This window comes from Chenopodium album, chromosome 11 (assembly GCF_948465745.1).
Source record: "Chenopodium album chromosome 11, dcCheAlbu1.1, whole genome shotgun sequence".
Lineage (NCBI taxonomy): Eukaryota > Viridiplantae > Streptophyta > Magnoliopsida > Caryophyllales > Amaranthaceae > Chenopodium > Chenopodium album.
Window position 1 is genome coordinate 17,906,374 of NC_137844.1, and position 9,922 is coordinate 17,916,295.

The following is a 9,922-nucleotide window of genomic DNA, read 5'->3' on the forward strand; positions in this document are numbered from 1 at the left end:
CACCTGTAGAACTAGAAATACATTCCCTATGCATCGCGTTGGAAAGTGAACTCGATGAAGTCGAATGGACTAGAGCAAGATATGAGGAGCTAATTCTACTTGATGAAAAACGACTAGAAGCTCTATATCATACTCAACGCTATCAAACTTGCATGGCTAGACACTTTAACAAAAAGGTCAAGACAAGAAACATTAAAGTGGGAGACTTAGTGTTAAAAGCATTAAGGAAAAATGTTCTAGACCCAAGGGGTAAATTTAGGCCTAATTGGTCTGGACCATATATTGTCAAAACTATCCTATCAGGAGGTGCCATAAAACTAACTGATATGGATGGTAATGAATTCTCAAATATGACAAACCTTGACCAACTTAAGAAATTCTACCCATGATAACTTGAGTAACATGCTCAAGAGAGCTACGTTTGGCCTGATTCCTAAGGAAAGGATAAGTAGGCAACCCTTTACAAGGTGCGGCCCCTTTAATGTGTACAAATCTTACATCCCCACATCAGTATGTCAACATAGAACAAACGTCGCGTAGAATTCAAGACCAACACTGCACAACAGCACCTGTCGCACAACGACAGGATCCAGCGCACCGCGACAGGATCGTCGCGCTGCGACAAATTCAAAATTCTAGCGCCAGTATTTTTTCCTCGATTTGGGTGAATTTCGGTGTATTTCGAGAATTTTCGACTTCCGTACTCGAACAATTTTCGAAATTTATTCAGTCGTTTTTATTGCTTTAATAATTAATAAAAGTTTTAAAAAGCTGAAAATTGCATTAATAAAAATAAAATTACATTATCGATGGAATTAAAACAAAGGCTTAAAAGTAAAATTGACTTAAAAATAAAATTAGCTAATAAATTGATAGTGAAAACAATGATCTAATCTGTCATCTCTTTTCTAGCCGTTTCTTCTCCGTTTCTTCTTCATCATCCATCTCTTTCACCAATAGGGATCCCTTAGAAGATCTGCACACAATCTTAGAATTGATGGTTTCTCCAATAGTCATTACACCATTTTTCTTTTCAACCCATATTTTCTTTTCTACAGAGTCAATCTTTCTTTTTTCCTTGCCCTTGGTAGTACTTTTCTTCTTAGGCATAGCGACTCTTTTGCTCTAGCTTCCTTCCCTTTGGACGCCACCATACTTATGTGTATGATCACAGTGGGGTTCAAGTGTGGGATGCTTGAAATATTCCCTACATATAGCATCCTCATTCATTGTCGGCCAGTAATACCCTCTTCTTATTGCTTCTCGGGATAGAGCACGGGCTCCGAGATGATTACCACAGGTGCCTTCATGAATTTCTTCAATAAGTCTCGTAGATTCGTAATTTGTTATACATCACTGTAGAGGGAGTAAGAATCCTCTTTTATACAGTTGGCCCTGATGTATAATGAACCAGACACTATCCTTCCTCAGCTTCCGTGACTCACCTTTATCAAGAGGCAATGCCCCAAAAAGGATATACCCCAAGATCTTATCGTACCACTGACTGCCATTATCAACACAAAGAACTTGTTCTGAAGTTTCATCGATACTTCATTGCTTTAAGATTTCCACCATCACTGTTCTTTCCAGATCATTGAAGCTTGAGCTCGCCAATCTCGCCAAGGCATCATCTTGTGCATTTTGTGCTCTCGGGACTAATTGTACCTCAAAATGTTGTAGCTGTGCCGTTAGCTGATTGATCTTTTCAAGATACTTTATCATTGCCGGCTTTCGTGCTTCATAATCTCCACTGAATTGGCTTGACACCAACTGGGAATCGGTTTTCAGAATCAAACGTTTAGCTTCTACTACTATGGATAACTGAATACCAGTTATGGCCGCTTCATACTCCGCTTCATTATTGGTAGCCTTGAATTTGAACTTCAAATCATACTCAAAGATACTACCATATGGCCCTGTTATCACTATACCGGCCCCTGAGCCAGTTAATGTCGTCTATCCATCTACTAATACTTGCCATGTTCCTTTGGCTCTTCCTCATCATTTTGGGAAGTCTCCACAATGAAGTCCGATAAAGCCTGCACCTTAATCGACAACCTAGGCTTATAATGTAACTCATACTCTAACAACTCAACTGCCCATTTTAGCAGTCGGCCTGATGTATCCATCTTTTGCAATGACTTCTCCAGTAGGTGGTAAGTTAGTATCTCTATCGGATGAGCATCAAAATAAGGATGCAGTTTTCTTGCTGCGATCACCACAGCAAGTGTCATTTCCTCTATCACCGGATATCTACGCTCAGCTGCGTTTAATACATGGCTAACGAAGTATATCGGCATCTGTTATTTCTTGCTTTCTACTAGTAGAGCTGCAGCCACTCGTTTTCAGTGAGGCTGATATGTACAACTGTAACTGCTCACCCCGTTCTGGTCTCGCAACTGTCGGAAGTGTTCTCAGGTATTCTCTTACTACCTCCCAAGCATCAGCTTGGTCTTTTCCCCACTCAAAAGTTTTATTCTGCCGCAGAACTACAAAGAATAGGAGCGCTTTGTCAGCAGATTTGCTTATAAATAGAGTCAATCCTGTCATTCTGCCTGTAAGCCTCTATATATCACAAATTCTTTTCGGCTGCTTCATCTCTAGGATTTCATTCACCTTGTCAAGATTTGCATCAATACTTCGTTCACTCACCATAAACCCCAAAAACTTGCCTGACCGGACCCCAAACAGACACTTCTCTAGGTTTAGCTTCATCTGATACTGCCGTAAAGTATCAAATGTTTCCTTCAGGTCAGCTATGTAATCTTCCTTCACCTTGCTCTTCACAATCGTATCATCCACATACACCTCTACATTCCGCCCTTTCTGCTTTTCAAAGATCTCATCAACCAACTTCTGATAAGTTGCCCCTGTATTTTTTAACCCGAACGGCATAGCTTTGTAACAGTAAACCCCAGCATCTGTTATGAACGTCGTTTTCGCTCTGTCTGATTCATGAAGACTCACTTGATAATACCCCGAAAACGCATCTAAAAAGCTGAGCATTGCGTGGTCTGATGTAGAATCTACCAGCCTATCTATATAGGGAAAAAAATAACAATCCTTGGGGTAGGCCTTATTCAGATATGTGAAATCTACACACAATCGCCACTTTCCTGTCGGCTTTCTCACCATTACAACATTAGCCAACCATTCTAGGTATGTGCATGGCTCTATGAAACTTGCCGCTAAGAGCTTATTGGTTTCGGCTTGTATTGCCTCAATCTTCTCCGTTGAAAAATTCCGCTTCTTTTGTGTTACCCTAAATTTCCTATCGACATTCAGCTTATGTAACATCACATCAGGATGTATCCAGGTATTTTATTCGCCGAGAAGGCGAACATATCTGCATTTTCTCGTAACAAGCTAATCAGGTGGCATCTCATGTCAACATCAATATCTGCCCCGACCTTCACTGTTCGGCTTGGATCACCTAGTTGAAGCTCAACTTGTACCGTCTCTCCTCCTAGTGACGGCCTTGGAACTGTAATCAGCCTTGTATCAAAGTTCTCCATTGATAAATCCCGCATTAACGGCTCTCTAATCCCTCTTTTGGTTACTTGCTACCGGGCCTTCCTATACCGGATTTTTCAAGGCTATTACATAGCAGGACTTTGCCATCACCTGTCCCCCGTGCACTTTTTCCACATTCCCTAGATTTGACACGTAAGTAATGGTCAGGTGGTAAGTTAACACCACTGCTTGTACATCATGAATTATCGGCCTACCGATAATGGCATTATATGCTAACGGCACATCGACCACCAAGAACTCTACATCATATCCCTTGCTGCTGGCACGTCACCAAACCGTATCGGTAGGACAATGCTGCCTTTCGGCCTCACCATTGAACCATTAAAACCAATCACAGGATAAGATACCTGCGTGAGGTATTGCCTTCCAATCATCATTTCATTGAGAGATTGCATAAACAGAACATTTGTCGAACTGCCCCCATCTACTAAGACTCGCTTGATGTCAGCTTCGTTAATCATCGTTATCAGCACTAAAGGGTCATCAGGAGGGAAAACCATTCCCCTTGCATCCTCCTTATTAAACACCACATCAGGTATGCTTGCAGGTCATGGACGGCTATCGTCATCCAAGGCATTGACTATATGGCGGTGCTCTGATAGATGCTCCACTTATCGTTCCTCCATGCACCGGACCTCCAGTTATCACATCATTGTTTTTCCCTATCAACAGCGGTGGCAGTCCGCCACCCCCCTGTCGACTTATTCTTGTATGCGGCCTTTCGGGCCTTGCCTCCAACTACTGTCATTCCAACTGTCGATATGGCGGTAGTTGGTTTCCCCTCGAATGCAGCTGGTACTGAGTCAAGTTCCCCTTCCTTATCAACTCTTCGATATTATCCTTCAACTACGCACATTCCTCGGTATAATGCCCCACATCCCGGTGAAACATGCAGTACTTCTTAACGTCTCTCCCCTTTGCCTTCATTGGTACCGGTCTTGTCCAACCTTCCTCATTTTGATTCACTGAATATATATAGCAGCTCTGGGCGCATTCAGTGAAGTATATATGATGTATCGTATTGGCACTTTAGCACCCCTAACCTCCTGCCGACTTCCTCCCCCCTTCATTGGGGCTGGAGCTTTCGGCCTTCCACTTCCCGAGGCCACTCCCTCAAGTAGGTACTGCATACTGTCTGCCGATACGGCCCTATTACTTGTCTTCATCAACTCCTCACTTTTTATATAATCATGGGCCTTGTTAAAGGCTGCCGCTAGCGTCGTTAAGTTTTTTCTTGTCAGATACCGCTTAACTCAAAGTCATTCAAGCCATTCATTAATGCCATAACGGCTATCTCCTGCTGTAACTTTGGAATTGTATTTGCCTCATTATTGAACCTCCTGATGTAGTCCCTTAGAGACTCATCCGCCTTCTGCCCTACAACCATCAACTCCCCTAAAGTTCTCTATCGAACATTATTGCTGATATACTACCCCACAAAAATCTCTATTAGCTTTTCAAAGCTATCCACCGTGCCATTTCCCGAGTTTTTAAACCAATCTACTGCTGCCCCAGTCAAGGTAGTTGTTAAGACCTTGCACCAGACAGCATATGAATTGGTGTATAAAATCATGTGCCCCTCATAAGATGTTATGTACCTACTCGGATCACCCCTTCCGTCATATCTACATGTCGGCATTTTAATCTTTTCCATTAGTTGATCCAAAATATTCTGTGTGAACGGTGACGCCCTTGGCTGGACTACCTTTCACACCACTTCTTGCTGTACACTCTGCGAGCTTCTCTGCCGCTGATTTCTGGTACTAACGGCACGACCAGAGGACTGCTCCTCTGTCTCCCGGGCAGTTGTGTGTGTCCTTGGCGGCGACACTTCTCGATGCCGATGTCTTAAAGAACCTACTGCCTCATTAAACTGACCACCAAGGTTCACAATCGGCACTCCTTCCCCAGTCTGGGCCGTTCTAGCTTCCTTCCTTTTCTTACTCATCTCTTTCATCACCCTGGCCGTTGTCTCCAGATCTTCCGACCATTGGGTCTGTTGTTATACCAGCTTACCCTTCTGGTGTTAACGGCATACCAAATGGATTACCCTCCAAGGTAAGAGTTTCATCCACCACCTCAATCTCCGGGTCTGTTGTTCCATTTCCAGCCGTCATCCTTAGGTTTATTACCTTTCTAATTACATTATTGCTTTCTGGTGTTTCTTGATTTCCAGTCATGATTTTTCTGTGTTAGGTCCTTAGGCGATAGAAGTAATCACTTCCCCTTCCTTCTAGCGCCAAATTGTTCCTGTTAAGATCCGACAACCCGTATCCGAGATCCAAGAACCTATTCCCGAGATTCGTGAAGCTCCTATCGTCCAACTAAGCACCTACACAGGAAATAGAGATTAGCTAACCCCGGAATGAATCCGAGGAAAACCACTCCGATGTCAAAGTCAGTAAGTGTTTAAGAAAAAGAAGAAAAGATGACATGAAAAGAGAGAAAGAGAGAGAGTGTGTGTGTGTGTGTAATAAATTCTACCTTTTAATTTGGATAATCCTACCTATTTATAATGACTTCAACTGCCACGTGGTTGCATGCCATGCAAACCACTTTATGCTAAGTGTCGATTAACCAACGCCACATGCTGAGTTTTAAAAGGTGCCGATATCAATGTCGTTATGTGATGTTACCGATATGGGTTTTATCATTATAAATCTGAACCCATTTAGACTGTAAACCAATGGATATCGGCACTATACCAGATATCGGTATCTCCCCATACACTTGGGAAATTTCAAACCTTCTTTAACCCTATTTTTCAGTTTCCCCAAATTTTTTGATAATTTTGTGATAGATTGATTTTAACTTTTCTGTTTTTTTTTTTTTTGTTTTGCAAGCTTTGTTGTCGAAAATTGTGCAATTGTCTAAATCATAATATGGATCTTGGTGAGTTTGATTTTTCAATTTTTATTTTACCAATCAATAAAATATGAGAAATTGTAACCTAAATTCCCACTAAGGCGCCGTTTACTTCACCTTAAAAAAAATAATATTTAGTAAAAATAATCTCACTAAAAAAACAGTATAAATAATTTCAGTTCAATAAAAAAAATTCAGTTCAGTAAAAATTAATTTTCGTTTAGCAAAAATAATTTCATTTAAGCAAAAATAATTTCAATTCAGTAAATTTTTTTTAGTTTAGCAAAAATAAGGTAATTCTAATCTAATATATATAAATAAAATAGGTATTTTTTAAGAGCATTTGGTGCGCCACATAAGAAAATGTATTATTTTGTCCAATGAAAAATTAGATTAATAATTTATTTTAGAATTAAAAAATTTACTCGCCACTTAAGAAAAAGTGAAGAATAAAAGATTTAAGAATTTTGATACATAGGTAAAAACAACAAATAGAGAATAATTAAAATTTAAATTATTTTTAAAAACCAATAATTATCTACTCAAAAAAAAGTAATAATTATCTTTTTTACATATATGGATGCAAATTTTTGATCACAAATATCTTTAATCACTCCCTAACAAATATTATAAAAGTTTGATTTTAATAATGTACTCATCGAGACAAATAAAACTATATCTTATATGACTAATTCCCCATAATTTTTAATAGTTAAACGATTATAAATGAGACTAATATTTTAAACAAAACGAGTATATTAAATAAACGCATAGGCAAAAGACTTATTTTGATCAATAAAAAAACGAGATTTGTCATTTTTTTTTTGAATTAAAATTTAAATTGTCACATAAGCAAAATTAGTGAATAAGGTTTGGGATTTTAAATTCAAGTATCACATAAAATAAATAAAACAACAAAAGATAACTTTAGGGTTAAAATTAAAAAATTATCTTATGATATTAGCAATTTTATCCATATATTTAATGAATGATCTTCATAAATTTACAAAATTTTAAATTAAATAAAATGATTTACTAGAACCGTACATCGCACGGGCTTACATCTAGTACTAACATTAAAATAGGGAAGCCCGTATTTAGACAAGGATAATCAAGAAATCAAAAGGGTAATTCTCTGCGAGAAATCAAAAGGGTAATTTTCATCAAAATTTCACCCATATTTTTTATAAGTTTTGATTATTTATGGACGGTATCCGCAAAAGCAAACGCACGTCATGACCAAAGCAATTAAGGTGTATAACTAATTCACTAATAATTTATTGCCAAATGGATGACCCAAAATATTTGGTCATGGATTATTATATAATTTCTTTCTCTTTCCACTCATCCATGACCAAGTCACATGACCAACTATGACCAAAGACTCCCAATGGTTGCCCAAAATTACTTTGGTCATGGTTTTCTCTCTCCTACTTTTACCATACCCCACCATATATTCTCTCTCTTCTATCCCACCATATAATTTAAAATTGTTGTTAAAAACATAATAATTCCTATAATTGTTGCACATAATTAAAATTTAAAATGCTTAATGATAAATATAATTATACACTAATTGTAATCAATGATGTATTATTGAAGCGCAAATGTAAAATACATGGACACTTAATTTAAAACCTCGTTAAGTATTAATAATACACGATAGTACGAAATACATGCATGATTAGAACACATGATTTAGCATTAGCTAAAACATACACTAAACATAATTACTTAAAGAAAATACTCTTAAAGGCCCAATAATACATCAATTACTGCCTATTATAAGACTCCCCATATCTGAGCCATAAATGTTCCACTAAATCTGACTTCAAAGCTCTATGCGTAACTTCATCACGAACTCGAGCTCTATTAGCCATGTAAGTGTCCAAATTAGCTGGTCGGTTACTACTGTTGCTGAATTGAAACGGTCCTTCAGAATTTCTTCTACTTGAAGACGGGGGTTCAGCTTGCTCATATTCATTTGGATCATCATACCTTGGATCATAATATCTTGCGTATGTGTCTCGCTCATCCTCGACGATCATGTTGTGTAAGATGATGCAAGCTATCATAGTTTTTCCAAGCATTGATACATCACGAGCCAGAGCAGGATGCCGAACTATGGCAAAACGAGCTTGTAATACTCCAAATGCACGTTCGACATCCTTTCGCTGACCTTCTTGCTGTTTGGCAAAAAGACCCTCTTTTTCATTTTGGGGGAGGGATATTGTGGGAATGAATGCCGCCCATGTAGGATATATACCATCAGTGAGATAATATCCCATATTGTATTGGTGGCCATTAACGACATAATTAACCGAAGGTGCACAACCTTCGAATATATCATTAAATAATGGAGACCTATCAAGAACATTTATATCATTACACCTACCTGGCGTCCCGGAAAAAGCATGCCAGATCCAAAGGTCTTGTGATGTCACAGCTTCTAAAATCAAAGTGGGCTTATTAGCTCTCCCGGAAAACATTCCCTTCAATCTTAAAGGACAATTCTTCCATCACCAATGCATACAATCAATGGATCCCATTATCCCTGGAAAGCCTCGACGTTCTCCATCTCGTAGGAGTCTGGCCATATCCTCTTCATTAGGTCTTCTCAGATAGTCATCACTAAAATAAGAGACAACTCCTTCAACAAAATGTTGTAAGGAGTCTCTCGCAAGAGATGCACTAATCCATAAGTAGCCGTCAACGGAATCAGCAGCAGTTCCATATGCAAGTAATCTTAAAGCCGCGGTGCATTTCTGCAATACTGATGCTCCAAATCTACCAGTAGCATCTTGCCTTTGTTGAAAGAACTGATGACGTTCTTCTAAAGTATGCACAATACGGAGAAAGACGTGCTTTCTCATGCGGAATCTCCGACGGAACAAGTTTGGAGGGAACACTAGAGGATCAGCAAAATAGTCATTTTATAAACGGTTGTGTACGTCTTCACGATCCCTTTCGACTAGAGTCCTTGGTGCCCTTGGAACTTGACTAACCATTTGAAAGAATTCAACTGGATTGGTCATTATGAATTCATCCATCATTCGATCAACAAGACGATTTGCTTGCCTCCGTCTCTCATAACGTCGGTTGTAATCATCATCCGAATTTTGATTTGTGTTGGCACATGAATTGGAAGAGTTAGAAGATGAGTTGGACGAATTAGAACTCTCAGACATTTTCAAAGTTAAGGAAGCTACTTTGATGAGAGAGCTAATAGATTATTGGTTGAGTGAAACCAAATTAAAACATATAGCAATATATAGAACAATGTACGAACTTTAATAATAGTGTGTTGTTATAATGCTATCATTCACCATCAAAAATAATGTACTGAAAAGCTTCAATGTGATTTCATATCAATAGGTTGTGTGGTCATTTTTATGTCTTATCAAAATCAGTAATTGCTTCACTTTTTCAGAAGAGTAAGTCTTTGGTTTTTCCTGTGAGCAATCACATCAAATTAAACACCTACATTTATCAGAAAATACAAATACGTAAGTTCATGTGAGCA

The 9,922-nt window shown here is 38.6% G+C and overlaps 2 protein-coding genes across 2 annotated transcripts; both read right to left on the minus strand.

Moving 5' to 3' along the window:
- Positions 1 to 1,551: 1,551 nt before the first annotated feature.
- Positions 1,552 to 2,234, minus strand: LOC145566398 (uncharacterized). Its single transcript, XM_081625830.1, has 2 exons — positions 1,979 to 2,234; positions 1,552 to 1,937 (listed from the first exon to the last, which is right to left on the minus strand). Exons 1-2 carry the CDS (start codon positions 2,232 to 2,234, stop codon positions 1,552 to 1,554), a joined length of 642 nt encoding a protein of 213 aa, XP_081481956.1.
- A 5,937-nt stretch (positions 2,235 to 8,171) lies between these two features.
- Positions 8,172 to 9,587, minus strand: LOC145566399 (uncharacterized). Its single transcript, XM_081625831.1, has 3 exons — positions 9,341 to 9,587; positions 8,933 to 9,232; positions 8,172 to 8,734 (listed from the first exon to the last, which is right to left on the minus strand). The coding sequence occupies exons 1-3, from the start codon at positions 9,585 to 9,587 to the stop codon at positions 8,172 to 8,174; spliced, it is 1,110 nt and encodes a 369-aa protein (XP_081481957.1).
- Positions 9,588 to 9,922: the final 335 nt, after the last annotated feature.